This window comes from Acipenser ruthenus, chromosome 1 (genome assembly GCF_902713425.1).
Source record: "Acipenser ruthenus chromosome 1, fAciRut3.2 maternal haplotype, whole genome shotgun sequence".
NCBI lineage: Eukaryota > Metazoa > Chordata > Actinopteri > Acipenseriformes > Acipenseridae > Acipenser > Acipenser ruthenus.
Genome location: NC_081189.1, coordinates 106,778,924 through 106,796,783, shown reverse-complemented (window position 1 = coordinate 106,796,783; position 17,860 = coordinate 106,778,924). Strand labels below are relative to the sequence as shown.

Below are 17,860 nucleotides of genomic sequence, written 5' to 3'. Positions count from 1 at the left end.
CATGCAATTGAAGATGTTGAGAAAGACTGTCAAAATGTTTGTCATTACATTTTTTAGTATTTCTAAATTAAGCATTACTGAGTTTTAATTATTATGGAAGAAGACACATCCCAAAATGTATTATACTTCCCATTCCCAGCTAAACTTACCTGAACACTTGCTATTTTCTTTTGTAAATCATTTAGTATTATTATTTAAGGTTTGTAGATTGTTTTAAGTTTGAGAATAAATCAATTAATACATACATACACACATCAATAAATAAATAGAGACACACACACGGATTGCATTTACTCCTGTATTTCACAATCATGCTTGTAGGACAGTGTAGGAAGCTGACATTGCCACAGTCTGTGCTATCCATGCTCATGAGTACAAACAATTGCCACATGAATAATGAAGGAGGAAGGACTTTTAAAAAATCTGACTGGAAGGTGTGAGAGCGTCTGAGTGCCTTTCAGAAACACTGCAAATATTTAAAATAACAATCAAAAATAAAACATTAAAAAAATAAAATAATAATAATAAAAAAATGGTAGATGAGATTTGTATTCTTACCTTGGGGAAACAGAAAAGCACAACCAGCCCCAGAGGTAACCCGACAGTCAGGATGTAAACGATCCACAGCCAAGGACGTTCCTCTGCAGCTGTTGTCAGCTGACTCAGCACACTTGGCTGCAAAACAGCAACGCATCCAATACAATGAACATGTAATGCAGTGAAAATATAATAGACCCTGATATTGATGTCATGTCATACAGCCATATGCAGGGCGGGCCTCAGTCTGTGTGGGGCCCTAGGCGGTGACCAGCCCCCCCCCCCCCCCCCCAAAGAAATCCCAATTTAAAAAAACACCCCCACACATTATGTCAATAGAACGGTAGGCTACGTTTCACCTTCAGTAATCAAGTAGGCAAGCCACACTGCATGTGTGCTGTCACTTAAGTGAAATAAAAAGTGTTTGCAAATGTTATCCTTTTTATATAAATCTAAAAATTATATTTGACCGATCTACTTTTCAAATCCACGTGTAACATTTCACATTTGGATACTGCACATTCAGCTGCAGTTCTGAGTGCTCTTTAATTGTTGCTGTGTAAATTACACTAAAACAATATGCCCAACAAAACATCATGACGTTTTTTTCTGAATATTCCAGTCAAGAAGCTGCTTTATTTTATACCACGCTGCATTTACGATTGTACTTCCAAACAATTGCCTATCAGACAGCTAATCCTTAGATGTTGCATTTTTAAAAATACATTTCAGAAACACTTTATAATGCATGGCATAAATTAATCTTAAATAGATTTGCAATTGCATATTACATTAATGTTAAATTAATATTTAATAAATATGAAATAGCTGGTTTCTTGCTAAATGTTAACCAAATGTTATTGCATATCACGTCCATTTATATTTTACATTTTGTTACCCTTGAAAATATTTAATAATTTCCCATTGTTTACATGGCCTTATTGAAAATACAGTTAATCTGACTTAAATGTTAATGGAAAGTAATAAGTAATTTAACATAAATTTAATATGCAATTGCATATCTATTTAATATTAATTTATGCCACACAATATAAAGCGTTAACTAAATTTCTTATGATCGAGTACACTCATATGAGGACGTCCGCTTTGTCAGTCACAAAGTGCACATGTGGTAATGTTACACTGGTAAGCAGAAATCAATATTTTGGAGATGATTATTGTGAAGAGTCTGACTCTGATTAATTTGCTTCCTGAAGCAGATTTGTATTTGGCGGTTTGTCTAGATACGGCAGCAGAGCTCCTTGTTGCCGCTTGACTTGAATTTCTTTATATTTTTTATTTTCCTTTTACAATGGCCCGACTCGTACTTGCGAGGGGCCGACATAATACTCACGAGACTGTTTCGACTCTGAAGACGTCATACAATTTGACGCGCACGAGGGCCCCTTAGGTGTGGGACCCTAGGCTGCTGCCTTGCCCTAAGGCCGACCCTGGCCATATGACATTTGTTTGTATCAGATGGATGTCACAACTCATATTTAACTATACAAAAAATATAAAATAGAGTTGTGCAAGATGCAAGCAGATTTTCACCCCACTCACTGATAGATATCAGCTTGTATTGCACAGCTCCCTAACAAATACAGTATTGTTTATATACAGCTAGTCAATACCTCATTGGCGCTGGCCACCAGCTTTTTCAGGCCCCAGCTGTCAGCTGCCCAGCGGTCAGCCACTTCCTTCTCAGAGCAGATGATGAAGTTGTCAAAGTAGATGTCAGAAGTCATGGACCAGAGCTCTAAGCCCACTGCACTAAAGGGAGTCATGCGGAATGGATGCAGGTCTTCAAAATAATCTGGGTTCGGGATTTTCCTTGGGCTCCAAATTCCCTACCAAAGAACAAAAAATACAGTTTTGTTTTCTGCATATACATATATGCAAACACACACCTGAAGCTACTTAATGCTTTTTGGAACAAACCTGGTAGTTGGGGTTGTCGATCATGGAAGGCTTCCACTTGCCCTTGTAGTTGGGGTTGTTGATCATAGGCAGCTTCCACGTTCCACAGCCCGGGGCCGTCTCACAGGCTGGGTTGGGGACCTGAGGGGCTTCCCATTCCCCATCCATCTCCTCATCCCTGCAACAACACAAGGTACTCATTCAGCAGCAGTAAGTGTCAAAAAGGCAAAACCAGTCAGACAGTTAACCTACTATTAGGTTCACAAGAACTCCGACAAGAACTTGAAGTTTACCTACTTCACCTACTTCTGTTCCTTCAAATTATTTCAACAACTATTCTGGGGAAACATTTTCAAACGCATGATCATTCCCCCTCATGGAGTCTGAAAATGGAAGCATTAACCCTTAGCGGTCCATTTATTCAGCGCGTCTCAGGCGCGTCACGGCCAATTTATTTTCAGATGCGCAGTTTATTTTAGACGCGCTGTTTAAAAGTATTTTTTTTTTCACAGTAAAACAGTAAAATGTCTGTAATGTTCTTTGAGCGCTGGATGCGGAAGCAGCTATCTTGTTTGTTTATGTCCGTGTTATCTATGTGGTGTCGAGGCTATCAGTATTCATGAGATACGCCCCATTTTTTTTTTTCAGCTTCTCTCGGCTCCTATCGGTCTAACTCAGCCATTGAATGGTTTTCTCGGCTTTTTCCGTTGAAAAAATGACAAGAGACCTGACACTGGACCGGAAAGGGAAAATTGCGATGTCGGCCCAGGTCCGACATAGGACCGCAAAGGGTTAATCTAAGTGGTGTCAAGTGCGATTGATGTCGTTATGACAATACATTATACAGACATGATTTGTATACATAATGATTTACGCAGCTGGCAAAACCACTTTGGTAACAAGATCAAATGAGTCACTTAAAAGAATCTGTCCTCAATGGCCAAAGAAAAAATATTTCCGGAAACATGTTTTTCAAAAGTAAAAGCCAAGTCAACTGCAGGAAACATGGAAACAACAATGCAGGACAGATTTACGATACAGGGCTTTGAAATAACCCCCTCCTGTCAATATTCAAAATTCTGACACTAGGGAGCAGATACTGTACCCTCCAAACAATGAGCCACAGCACTTCAATGCACAAGGGAGGCCCGACAATCCCAGCCCTTGGTCACCTCAGCAATTCTATCGCTAGTAGAAGCCAAAGCTGCAACAATAACTTTGGACTTCAATCCCTTTTTTGTCCTGGTAGAACGCTGAAATGTAATTGTATGTTATATATATATATATATATATATATACCAGTCTTCAGGTTTCTCTGAATTAGGGTCCGATATGTACTCTGGTTCATCATCGAGCCAGCCTTCAGGTTTCACTGCATCAGGATCTTCTATCTTTGCTGGAGCATCTTCATCCCTGAAAAAATGACACATGTGATTCCCCAAGGCTAAATAAATGCAAAGCCTCAACCGACCAACATTCCCTGCCCTCTTCCATATCCACAAACACTTCAAGAAAGTGATACGAAATCTGCAGCACACAGAAAGGAATGTCACAACAATCACATTCAGTCATCCACAACTTCAAAAGTTTTAATCATAATTACCAAGGTAAATAACTTAAGAAACCATTCAAGTAGACAATTGTTCCGGCTAACACTGATGAAGGCATTAGCAAAACATATAACTGCATTCACTTAGGTTTCTGATCAAGTTTTAGTTTATACAACAAATATACTTTACTGCTTAACTATAAGTACATTAAAATTAGAAGGAATACAGGAGAGGACATGTAATTCGATACAGAACTGGTTAAAAAACAAAAGGACAGAGTAACTGTGAGGAGTACTTAATGGGGTACCACAAGGGCCTGTACATGGACCCTTACTGTTCCTCATTTATATAAATGACTTGGACCAAGATACTTATTGCAAGATTGTTAAATTTGCAGATGATACCAAACTTGGGGTAGTAGTGAACTCTGAATCCTCAGCCCAAGTCAAATGGATTTGGACCTTCTCTGTAACTGGGCAATTTGTGGCAAGAACATTTTAAATGTTAAGAAATGTAAAGTATTGCATATTGGATCTAAAAATCCAAAAAAAAAAAAAAAAATGAACAGGATGGAACTAGGGGACGAGGACTCTGAAAAGGATTTTGGGGTTAAAAGAGGCAACTAAAAAGCAAATAGAATGTTAGGATATGTTGCAAAAAGCATTGAATACATCTATAAAGGTTATGCTATGATTATACAATGCCCTAGTCAGACCCCACCTTGAATAGTGTGTGCAGTTTTGGTCACCCCACTACAAACAAAATACATCATTGCACTGGAGAAGGTACAGAGAAGGGCAACTAGGCTGATTCCAGAACTTAATGACATGAGCTATGAGGACAGGTTAAAAGCATTACATCTCTTCAGCCTAAAAAAAAGAAGGAAAAATGAGGGAACTTGAAGTCTTTAAAATCATAAATGGTATAGATAAAGATAACCCTAGACACTACTTCAAATTTAGCATAGAGAGAAGAACAAGAGGGCATAAGTGGAAGCTGAGTAAAAGTAAGTTTAGAACAGAAGACAGAAAAACTTTTTCACACAGAGTTATAAATACATGGAATAGCCTACCAGGAGAAATAGTAGGATCTGAAACACTGGGAAGATTTAAAAAACAACTAGATTTTTTGCTTTTAAATTATTCCTCTCCCCCCCCCACCCCCCCCAGTAGGGGAAAATGGACAAGCCTTGATGGGCCGAATGGCCCTTTTCCGTTCTCAAACTTTTCTGATGTTCTTAACCATGGTTAATTGTTTTTCACTCACCAGTCGTCAGGTTTGGTTTCCTCTGGGTTGGGGATCTTTGGGTGCTCGTCCCAGTCCTCGGGTTTGCTGTCATTAGGATCATCGATCTCTTTGGCTGGGTTTATAGGTGGGACAAAATCCTCCAAGAGGTTTCCTTTACTCACACTGGTCTGATCAATGAAGATCTCAAAGCTGTTATCTGGACTCAGTACTGAAAGACATACACCGATATATTTTAAAATGCTGTAAGCTCTCTTTCAGTATCACATTGAAATCTGAGACCTCTGTTCAGCACTCTCATTGGTAGTGTTTGCCTACCAACAGCTAATCATATTAAAATTTCAATCACTGTAACAACAAAAGGAATGAGCATACATAGATGGTAGGGGAAGTCATTGAAATAGTTCTGTAATCAATTGCACTGGAAAGTTGACAACAGCAAAACCATGCTTTGCTAATGTTTTCAAATGCATTAGTACACAGCTTAGTTCAGGCTTCTTATTTACTTTTTTTTCATAATCCAGTGCCCAATTATTTTACCCCTGATTGTCCAATTATGTTCCCTCACCACGCATCACCGCAGGAATTCACCACAAAGCTCAGGACTGAAGATTCTTCCGATCCCAATTCCTTTTTTACACCCAGGAACTTGAGAGTGGATATCAGCGAGCTACCAGCCTCTGGAGGACAAAGGCCAGCCCAGCAGGTATCTACTTGAGCTTACCAGGCACCTGGCCAGTAAGGTTATAGCTTGATGAGGAGAAACAGTCCCTGACGGATTTGTCTCCCTAAATCGCAAGAGTGCCAGAGCCAATGTGATGCTCCCTCCGATCCCCAGCGAAGACCGGCGTCTTCGTACAGCCAGGATGCAAACCTGCGCTCCCCTGACCATATGACTCACCTTGTACACGGCCGTGATTTTACCAGGTGAGACACTCAGGGACCCCCCAGGTTTCTTACTACTTTTTAACATTTATCATGTTCTGCCCTCCTTGGCTGCTTTGAGCTCAAACCTCTGTATTCTCTATATAAGTGTGACAGTGATTCTTGGGTTCAAGGGAAGTCGGACAGCCAGAAAGGGGGCGGAACTCTGGTGCATTAACTCATTGACCCGGAAGGGAAAAAATGTTGCAGTCGCGGATTGGAGGGGCGGCTGTACTCGTTTACCAAGGGGTCATGTGTGACGGCATAAAAGGGGATGGAGAGACGCAATCTGTTTCTTCGCTTTGGTTTACGAATAGAACCCGGAAGGACCTGTGAGAGAACCTGTGAGAGAACCTGTGAGAGAACCTGTGATAACGTATCGTGAGTATGTTGTTTATTATTTGGGACCGCAACCCTGTTATTATTTACCCCGTGCACTACACATTGTTGATTATTACTGGGTCACTAGACCTGGTTTAAAAAAATAAACCGTTTTCCAACTGGATTATAAACCTCTCCGTCTGTTGATTACGCACTGCAGCACTCCTGCACCTGTACACAATAAACCACTTTGCCACAATAAGGTTTACTGTTTTTACTTCAACACTAAAATGTATGCCGTCTAAGTTTGAAAATGTAAAAAAGGCAGCTGCTATTAAGGGTTTTATAGTACTGAACTGTGTTTAAAACAATAACAATGTATTATTTTGAGAGTACCAAGTGTATAAAGATGGGTCTTTTTGTCAGAGAAGATTTTTTTCAGATCAACATCAGGGCGCTTGGCCTGCTTCTCCTCGTAGTCTCCATTTTTGGGGTTCTTGTGCCTGAAGATGAAGTGAAGCTTGTAATCTTCACCACACTTGTCTGGACCAAACATAATTGTGTATGGAGTTCGGTCATAGAAGTTTTCCTGAAGGAGGAGAATAATAATAATAATAATAATAATAATAATAATAATAATTACACAACATAGGTGAACTTTTTTCTATCCTGCTACTCAGTCCAATTAATTTGTTAAACAAGACATTTAGTCTGTTACAGCCTTTACAGTTTAAAAAATATATATTTAAAAGCCCAATTACTATAGTGAACTTTAAATTAGTTTTTTAAAAGGTTTGATACCAGGATTTTCTCTGCCATATTATTAAAATAATTAGATCTTAATCAAATTAACACAATTAAAATAAGGCCTTTTTTTTACTTATAAATGAAAAGCGATAAATAATCTCCTGCATACCAAATCCAAATCATCTGTTGCAGAAAGAAGTTTCATATAAGCACCACCACAATCGATTCCGTCCTGGAAATTGACTTCATACCTGAAATAAACACACAGAAGTATGCAGACGATTTGTTCCCTGGGTGCTACTCAACAGAATGGTATTAACAGCGGACTTCTGAAGTTACAGATCTGCATGTATATGTTGCTATTGACAAGATACAGAACTGCATGTATATGTTTCTATTGACAGGATACAGAACTGCATGTATATGTTGCTATTGACAAGATACAGAACTGCATGTATATGTTGCTATTGACAAGATACAGAACTGCATGTATATGTTTCTATTGACAGGATACAGAACTGCATGTATATGTTTCTATTGACAGGATACAGAACTGCATGTATATGTTGCTATTGACAAGATACAGAACTGCATGTATATGTTGCTATTGACAAGATACAGAACTGCATGTATATGTTGCTATTGACAAGATACAGAACTGCATGTATATGTTTCTATTGACAGGATACAGAACTGCATGTATATGTTTCTATTGACAAGATACAGAACTGCATGTATATGTTGCTATTGAGAGGATGCCCTCATCCATGGGACGCTGTATATGAGCATGTATAAAAAGTGTATTAGGTATGCTACGGTAAAGGATTGCTTACAAGCATCATGTTTTTTTTTTTTGTATAATTCCCATTTATAAATACCTAATATTTTCCTGGAAGTGTAATTAATCCAAAATTCAAAAGGAGACTGAAACAACTTTTCAACCTGGTCCCAGTAGCAAAGGGAAGATGATAAAGAGATTTAAGCACAACATTACACCCATAAAACCCACTACAGTCTGGTTTCAGACCCCAGAGACCACTAATCTTGGACTACATTTTCTAAGGTAGCTTCTAATTCTTTCTGTTCAAATTCTCCTGTAAAATATTCAGTTTGGGGTCTGTGAAACCAGCAGTAAATGATTATGCCTAGATATAGTAGCTACATCTCTCGTAAAACACGAAAGTAAGTAGGTACGTACTGCACTACTAAGGGTTGCTCTTCAAAGACGAATGGCTCCTGTAGCATGGCTGCTATGGCATGGTGCTTGGCTCTGGATTTCAGCACCAGTCCCTTGTCTCCAGGTACGGTGTTCTCCTTCAAAGGCTCCACTTCCCACTTCCCTAATGGGACATGAACAGGACAGTATTGCAAATAAGGTCACTTCACCTGCATTATATGAGCAATACATTCATTAAGGAGTAAGTCCCTTGCTAGTTTATTGTGTTTGCTATTTTTCGGAGTGTTCATCCATTACTATAAAACACTCGAGTGCTAAATAATTAAAAGAAACAAATTAAACAACGTATCATTCTGAGTGGTTCTGGGATGGTTTGTTGCAACATTGAGTCGGATCGACTTTCTTCTAAATCTGCCTGTATCTGGCTTTGAGCTTGTCTGGACAATCCCAAGTGCCAGGACTGCTTTTCTCATTCCATTCAAATAATGTGCCAGTGTGACCTGTCAGCACCATCTACTCTCTGTCTATATATGTGTAGGAGTAGATGGAGCTAGCAGAGGGGATAGGTCACATAAATTCAACTTTTATACAACATGTAACATACCTAGCTCATTTGCAGTTCAATAGAAACATAATTTATGAACCAGAATGACTCTCTCTCCAGATCAAAGTTTAGGAATACAAAACATGCTAAATGGGCCCTATTCAAAGCTTGAACTTATAAGAAATTACAGTATTTTTTTGTATTATTAATAAACAACTTTTATTAGGAAACAAATGCTCACCATCATATTTTGCAATTTCATCATCAGTGTCATCCTTCATTGTTTTAGATATCTTCCATCTAACCAGGTAGAAGAAAACACAAGAAAGTAAAACTACTTACAAATGAAGAATCATAAAATGGGGCAACTTTTTCTCTGTATGATCCCCAGTGCTGAATACAAGTAAAATACTTCATGTACTTGGGTACTGCTTGTACTCTCTCATTTTCACAGTATACCTTTTAAAACGGAAATATCAGTGAACAGATACTATTAAATTGTTTAACCAGTAGTAAAGAAGAAGTCTTAAGGCTATGGGGGTCATGTATCAAGCATTTGCGATAGCGTTAAGTCCACTGCGGCGAGTTTACACCGGCCTTAAAATTGCCCCGTATGTATCATGACATTTTTGGCAAGTTAAGGCCATGTTAGCACCACCAAAATGAACTCTGCCGTTCAATGCCACTCATTAGCCATGAATTTTAAGGCGTGTCAAGCCTTAATTATATGCATGGGCAAACTGTAGCTGGAGCTCATTTGTAAATGAAGCCTGCGATATTAAAATGAGATTTATGAAGCTGCAGAACAGCTGCGCCGGCCCTAAAAGGGTCCACAAATAAGTCTGAGGATAGGAAAGAGCATTATGGCAGCAGTCATAACATATTTTTTACGACCCAGGAACAGAGGCAGAGTAGGCCTCCCGTAGAAGAGATTTTCAGACTAGTCAGATAAATAGCACCTCCCCTCCAAATGAGTTACCTAAATCGAACAAACAAGGAACATGTAAATGTGGCAGCTTACGCTGTGCCTCATTAATTTTGGGCCAGTTAATACATTTAGGATGGGGTAAAATTTGTGCTGTGGCAGAGCTCTACTTTACACTCCACCAATTTAGCGCTGCGTCGTCGATCTTGATACATGACCCCCTATATGTTTAAAATTATGGAGACACACATTGTCCAAAAAAGCAAAGTCCAAAGAGCCACCTCACCAATACATCCAGTTTAATAGACTCGTATGAACAAAACTGCACAAGACAAGCAGCAAAATGCTGCTAGCTTTACAGTATTTTACACAGTGTCTTACCCGTCTAGGGATCCGTCATCAAATGTTTCTGCAAAGTTCACCTTGCCAGTAGGCACAGGAGTCTTGTATGTCACCTATAAATTCCACAAGAGACAGGTAACTCTGGTGCCCATTAGGACTTAAGCAGACTTGCAACAGTGATGCAACTAGAACAATATGTAGGCTGAAGAGCAAATAAATTGCATCCTTCAACATTTGTGACCTGCTCCCACAAAATCAGTCGCATGTCGCCAACATTCCTTTTGCTACAGAGGCGAAAACAGAAAGAATGGCATCTAAACTATAACTTGATAACAGCTACAGTGCCTTGCATAAGTATTCACCCCCCTTGGACTTTTCCACATTTTGTAGTGTTACAACCTGGAATTAAAATGGAATTAATTGGGATTTTTTCTATTTGATTTTCACAACATACTTAACACTTTGAAGGTGCAAAATATTTTTTATTGTGTGACAAAAGTTAATTAAACCAAAAAAAAGACATTTGTTGGTTGCATAAGTATTCAATACTTGGTAGAAGCACCTTTGGCAGCAATTACAGCTGTGAGTCTTTTTGGGTAAGTCGCTACCAGCTTTGCACATCTGGATCATGCAATTTTTGCCCATTCTTCTTGGCAAAATTGCTCAAGTTCTGTCAAGTTGGATGGGGACCGTTGGTGAACAGCAATTTTCAAGTCTTGCCACAGATTCTCAATCGGATTGAGGTCTGGGCTTTGACTGGGCCATTCTAAGACATTCAGGTTCTTGTTTTTAAACCACTCCAGTGTAGCTTTGGCTGTGTGTTTAGGGTCATTGTCCTGCTGGAAGGTGAACCTCCGCCCCAGTCCCAGGTCTCTTGCAGACTGAAACAGGTTTTCCTCTAGAATTTCCCTGTATTTGGCTCCATCCATCTTGCCCTCAATCCTGACCAGTTTCCCAGTCCCTGCCGATGAAAAGCATCCCCATAACATGATGCTGCCACCACTATGCTTCACCGTGGGGATGGTGTTCTCAGGGTGATGAGCAGTGTTGGCTTTGCGCCACACATAGCGTTTTGCGCTAAGGCCAAAAAGTTCAATTTTGGTCTCATCAGACCAGAGAACCTTTTTCCACATGTTTGCTGTGTCTCCCACATGCCTTTTGGCAAAATCCAAACGAGATTTGATATGGGTTTTTTTTCAGCAATGGCTTTCTTCTCGACCACTCTTCCATAAAGCACAGCATTGTGGAGCGTCCGGGTTATTGTTGTCCCATGGACGGTTTCTCCCATCTCAGCTGTGGATCTCTCCAGCTCCTTCAGAGTTACCATTGGCCTCTTGGTTGCTTCTCTGACTAATGCCCTCCTTACCTGGGCACTGAGTTTTGGTGGATGGCCTTCTCTAGGCAGAGTCGCGGTTGTGCCATATTCTTTCCATTTTTTAATAATGGATTTAACGGTGCTCCGGGGGATGTTCAAAGTTTGTGATATTTTTTTATAACCCAACCCTGATTGGTGCTTCTCTAGAACTTTACCCCGGACTTGTTTTGATAGCTCCTTGGTCTTCATGATGCGGTTTGTTTAGATATGCTCTCTAACAAACTCTGGGGCCTTCCAGAAACAGGTGTAGTTAATCTGAGATCATGTGACACTTTAATTGCACACAGGTGGACTCCATTCAACTAATTATGTGACTTCTGAAGGCAATTGGTTGCACCAGAGCTTATTTAGGGGTGTCACAGCAAAGGGGATGCAATCAAGACTTTTCAGTTTTTTATTTGTAAATAATTTTGAAAAATATGTAGATTTCTTTCCCCACTTCGACATTATGGACTATTTTGTGTAGATCAGTGACAACAAATCCTAATTAAATCCATTTTAATTCCAGGTTGTAACACTACAACATGTGGAAAAGTCCAAGGGGGTGAATACTTATGCAAGGCACTGTATTTATGTGAAACAGCTTTAAAATATTTATTTTTAAGTGTTTTAAAAACATACGCATTTCGGTCGAGTGCTTTTTGTGTGAGAGCTCTTTTAATTACGCTGTGTACTACCTCAAGTTATGCGTCCCCTGAAAGCTGAAAGTCTGCTCTTTCAACACAACACCATCTGCAGGTCAGATTTCACATTAGCCGCCGACCAGATGAAGTTTTTAATAGCTCGCTGCGAAGGCAACTTGAAGCGTGTTGCTATCATGTGACCGAATGGCGGCCTCTGATTGGTTAAGCACACCCTTCTGACGTTCGCACTTTCATCCTTCTGACAGACTCAGTGAGGCTTGAAGTTGAAAAACATTGAGGAATTCTATTCGCGGTAGTTTTTATAGTTTCTATTTTGATAGTTTTTTTGTATTATTATTAATAATTATTTACAAAGATTAGGCTACGTTAAATGATAATATTCTTGCAATCGCAGTCACTAGTTGTTATACTTTCAATGTATTGGTATTATACCATTAGCTAGCTACATAGCTATAATTATTAGCTGACACCCTTACCCAGGGAGACTTACGCAGTTGTTATTTAATGTGAAGTATTCATTTATAGTTAAAATAATCACGTTACTTCACATTAAATGAGAATGTCAAATCGGGAGAGTGAAGTTGTGCTTAAATCTTGGAAAGTTCAATTTATCTGAAGCTGCAGGAAGTGGAGAGTGGCATTCTCTGAATCTGAGGATTATTTTTGTGTCCAAGATTCATCTGGGGTTAGACGAGTCTGATTCAACAGAGGAAGAAAACGTAATGAAGGGAGTGAAACCGAGGGAGAGGTTGTAAACACAGATGAAGTGAGGGAAGAGCTACGGTCAGTCTTAATTTAGAAAAAAAATAATTTAGAAAAGTAGTCTTCTGGAATACATTATGTAGGCTTACTATATTATTCATTTCGATTTTCTTTTTTTATTGTTTTATTTAAAAAAAAAAAAAAAGAAGTTTTAGTTAACTGTTTAACAACCAAAAAGTAAAAAATAATCTAATCTAGCCCTGCATGTGTTTATTGCCTGATTATTTATCCACCTGACATGGCTTGCTCACTAAAATATTGGATAACTTATATTCTGAAACACAATTGCTTTGTCAATAAGACCCATGTGAGATACTTAATGAACAAGCCACATCACACTTGCACCAACAGCCAAATAGCTGCCCTGACAAAATCCCATAGAATCCAATGGATTCTCAACTTTTTAAGGGCCTGTAGGTTGCAAGGTAATAAAATAAAAATACATAAGTGTCTCACTCTCCAAATTAAAGTATTAGACTAGACCAATCTCTTAAAGCCTGCCAAATTTTAAGTGTCTAGCATAAACCTGAATATGCGTTGCTAAAGGCATAGCAAACGTACATAGTTGAAAATTGTTGCTTCACTTTAATCATGAGTTTCTGAACTTTGTCATTTTTAAAGATATGGTGGCATTTGAAAGAGCTGAATCTGTACTATTTGTGGAATATATAACTCATTTTTTGTCATGGGGTCATATGTGGGAGCAGGTCACATTTGTAATCCATTGCATACAGAGAAAACCAAGCAATACCACTTTCTGACATCAAAACCGTGCATCACGACTTATTTATTATTTAAATGGGCCAACGCACCGCACCCTCTGTCTCTGTTGCGGCGCTGCCTGTGTACTCTGTGAGTTGAGTTGTTTAAAAAAGCAGCTAGCTGTTTTGTGAGAGTTTTATTCTGTGGAATAATTTTGGAGTTGTATTTACAGAAAATTACCTGAAAAAATGATTGTTAACCCCCCGATTAAATTTTTTTTTTAAATGTATTCCTTTATTTAGTTATCATCGCAAATCCGTTACTCCATCACTCGCTCAACACAAGGAAACAGCATGGTGGTTGAGGTGAAACCTTTAGTTTTATAACTTATTATTTCTAATTTATCATTAAGTCCTTAATAATACTGCGTACTCAGAGTGATTTTTAGTTTTTTTACTCGTGTTGCTATAACATGGCTCTCTTTACTATAGCTAGTAACAGAAAATGGTGAAAATTGTAGATTCAACAATGAGTGGACCAATAAATATTTATTTATTTTACCAACTTTACTGAATGCAAAATCAATGTGTTTATTGTGCAACAAACATGTGTCAGTAGTTAAGGAATACAATATGAAACGGAATTTTGAAACCAAACAAGGAGCTTTTGGAAATACGTATCCAGAGGGCACAGCAGTTATAAGATCAAAAGTAGAAGCGCTGTTCTGTTCTTAACAGTTATACTATTAATATGTCACATACATTTTAAAATATTTGTAATGATACTCTGTTAAATTCTCACACTGTTCTATTATTAAAGTACTATTCATATGGTAAAATGTGTAAGTCTTGTTCAATATATGAACATTAAGTTATATAATATTTATTATTTCTTAAAAATGTGCAGAGTAAAATACTCTGGCCCGCCTACTCCTAACTTTTTCCCCTTAAATAAAAAAAAAAAAACTAGTTGAAGAGCCCTGCTCTAACTAAGGCAACTCTATCTGTCCAGGGTATACGAGAAACACATGCAAGCAGCTTTACAGCAAGTACAGCATAAACCAGTCTGCATTGTTGCAGATGAAATTACAGATAGGAGAGATAAGTGTCCTGAACATTGTATTTAATTTGTAATTTTATGAAAATTGTATACTTTTCTAATAATGCCCCTCATTTTCGACTACTGTAATGCCAGCAATAAGCTGTTTTTTCAAAACACCTTTATTTGTTGACAGACTTACAGTACACTGTTACTAGTGGACTGCTTTAAGACTACGGTATCTCAGGGACTTAAATAAAAAAATTTAAATGAATTAAATAGATTTTTAATGTAAAAATGTTATTTATGTTGAAATTACATTGTTAATTCTTAATAAATTGGTAAAAATGACAAAAATGGAATTGGTCATTATGAAAAATGGAAAAAAACTGAATTGATCATTTTGAAAAACTGAATTTGCCCATTCCCAGAACGGAAAATCAGGAGCCCTACAACTAGCAGCTACAGAGAAGACCACACCTCTGCGACAAAACAAAGAGTGGATAACCCACCTGGAAGGATTGGCTGCTGCCTTCTTGGTCACTGGTGTCTGTGGGTTTCTCCTCAAAGTTCTTGACCTGGGCCTCATAGTCAATGCCGTCGTCCTCCTCCTCCTCCTCCTCCTCGTGTGAGCGGACAGCCGCAGCCAGGCACAGCAGCCCCAGACACATCCACAACCACCGCAGCTTCATTCTCACTCTCTGATCAGAAACACACAGGGTCAGTGCAGGGCAAGACAGTCCACCTTCTTATGATAAAGTACTACAGCAGAGCACTGAGCCGGATTTACTACATAGCATTTAACGTTTATATCACTATCTTTTATGAATACTTAATATAAAACAAACAAACAAACAAATATACCAATGTTGTTTGTTTTTTTCTTTATTATTATTCTTGTCGACGTTGGGGTCTATTTTAATAATCTCAAACTGTGTCAAATTTCAATGCTGCTACCCAAAAAACAATGAAATAGTTTTTCACAGACCTGTACTTTTATTGTATGTACTGTAGTAATTTTAATTAGTGAGTCAATAAATCAGCCTTGGGGGCGGGGAACTAAAATGATTAGTTAAAGAGCAGAGATAATATTATTATTGTTGTTTAGCAGACGCCCTTATCCAAGGAGATTTACAATTGTTACAAGATATCACATTATTTTTTACATACAAAGACATTATTTTTTACACATTATTTTTACATACAATTACCCATTTATACAGTTTTTTTTTTTTTTTACTGGAGCAATCTAGGTAAAGTACCTTGCTCAAGGGTACAGCAGCAGAGTCCCCCACCTGGGATTGAACCCACGACCCTCCGGTCAAGAGTCCAGAGCCCTAACCACTACTCCACACTGCTGTATCCGCCCCAGTTTAGATACAATTATCTAAAAATACAGAGCTTAAAACAGCCTATAAAACAAGTTGCATGCAATGTAATTTTGTTTGAATATATCTTAGTTCTGAGAAAAATAACTGAATTAATCAAAAAATTTAATGGACCTTTGGAATTCAAAACACAGTAATAAACACTGTATTTTTATTTATTAAACCACCAGCACAACCAAGTGAAATTAGAAGATATTCCCTGAAAACAGGTGCCACACAACAGAATGCTCTAGCCAGTGTAGGATCCAGCCCTGTGTGTAGAATCAATGCAGCCAGCTAAAGAGCATCCCCTAGACCAGGGTTTTTTCAACTGGGGGTATTTCTAAGGGTCATAGGGGGTATGCAGGACAACTCAGAAATGCACAAATAAAAATGAAAGTAAAAGAAAATAATGATGTTAAATTGATTTTTTATATATTATCTCTAAACCACTGTGCATACATATTTCATTTTTGTTTAGCAGCTCAAAGCGAACAGCAGATGAAGAAGAAAAAAAAAAAAAAACACCCACAGGATTGATCACGTCTGCACTTTCAATTTGGGGCCGGCTGCATAAAAGTGGTTTAGACTAAAAGTGGATTAGTCTAAACTGCTGGACCGGTCTTAGTTTTGTCACTTATAGTCTAATGAAAGTTAGCCAGTTGCATAAAAAGTTAGACTGACTTATTGTTAGCCTAAAATATTAGCCTCCGCCCCAGGTGAACTCTTGAGTCTAGGTCTTTGTTGCCATGATACAGCAACTGAGTAACAAGGAATACTAAATGATGAAGGCTCTGGGAGATACATCAGACAGCTGATTGTGGATAATTATTTCTATCAATTATTCCACAGACAATAATATTATTTGAAATGTATTTAAAAAATCTGTTTAATATGTAAAATATGTACAGTACATATACTTAAACAGTTTACACACAGAAATATTAAAATATTAGAAATACTATTTACAAATTTAATTAATATACACTGCATTAAAAAATGTGAAGTTTTAATTTATTATCAGATGACAAATAAAAGTATTGTTCTAATTAGTTTAATTACAGGTTTTTTTGTGAGACTCTTATTCCATAAACAGTTTATTTTCTAATTAATTCTAGTTTTTCTATCTCCAAATTAAGTTTCTTCTCTTCCAGGTTAAAATGTCTATACTGTTGGTTAAACATCATGGCCATGGCGACATTATTATTATTATTTATTTCTTAGCAGACGCCCTTATCCAGGGCGACTTACAACTGTTACAAGATATCACATTATACATTATTTCACATTATACAGATATCACATTATTTTACATACAATTACCCATTTATACAGTTGGGTTTTTACTGGAGCAATCTAGGTAAAGTACCTTGCTCAAGGGTACAACAGCAGTGTCCCCCACTGGGGATTGAACCCACAACCCTCTGGTCAAGAGTCCAGAGCCCTAATCACTACTCCACACTGCTGCTCACTTCTTTCTCACTATTTCCGTGCTTCTGTCAAAAAACTGCTCCTGTCCCTGTTTAGTTACTACTGCAACTTGCTGTAATAAAATAATAGTCATGGTCACAGGGAGAACATGCAAACTCCACAGAGACAGTACCCTAGGCCGGATTCGAACCTAGGCCCCTGGCGCTGTGAGGCAACAGCGCTAACCTTCAATATGATAATGCAGAACCTAATTCTAGAAAAGTCTAGAAAATGCTAAATTGTAGGTGAACATTCTTAGAGTATAAAAAG

At 38.1% G+C, this 17,860-nt stretch overlaps 1 protein-coding gene across 4 annotated transcripts in view; it reads right to left on the bottom strand.

Annotated features, from left to right (window-relative positions):
• Positions 1-17,860, bottom strand: part of LOC117421171 (calnexin-like) — a 40,676-nt gene that overhangs the window by 9,649 nt on the left and 13,167 nt on the right. For 3 of the 4 annotated variants that reach the window (XM_059033546.1, XM_059033526.1, XM_059033530.1), the window contains exons 2-12: positions 15,266-15,454; positions 10,272-10,345; positions 9,207-9,265; positions 8,443-8,584; positions 7,414-7,495; positions 6,894-7,086; positions 5,274-5,463; positions 3,757-3,870; positions 2,479-2,635; positions 2,172-2,387; positions 559-675 (exon numbers count right to left, since the gene is read on the bottom strand). In XM_059033546.1, coding sequence (XP_058889529.1) covers positions 559-675; positions 2,172-2,387; positions 2,479-2,635; positions 3,757-3,870; positions 5,274-5,463; positions 6,894-7,086; positions 7,414-7,495; positions 8,443-8,584; positions 9,207-9,265; positions 10,272-10,345; positions 15,266-15,445 — 1,524 coding nt within the window. In that variant the 5' untranslated portion in view covers positions 15,446-15,454. The remainder of the gene's footprint in view (positions 1-558; positions 676-2,171; positions 2,388-2,478; positions 2,636-3,756; positions 3,871-5,273; positions 5,464-6,893; positions 7,087-7,413; positions 7,496-8,442; positions 8,585-9,206; positions 9,266-10,271; positions 10,346-15,265; positions 15,455-17,860) is intronic. The other variant, XM_059033537.1, reaches the window with a different exon arrangement.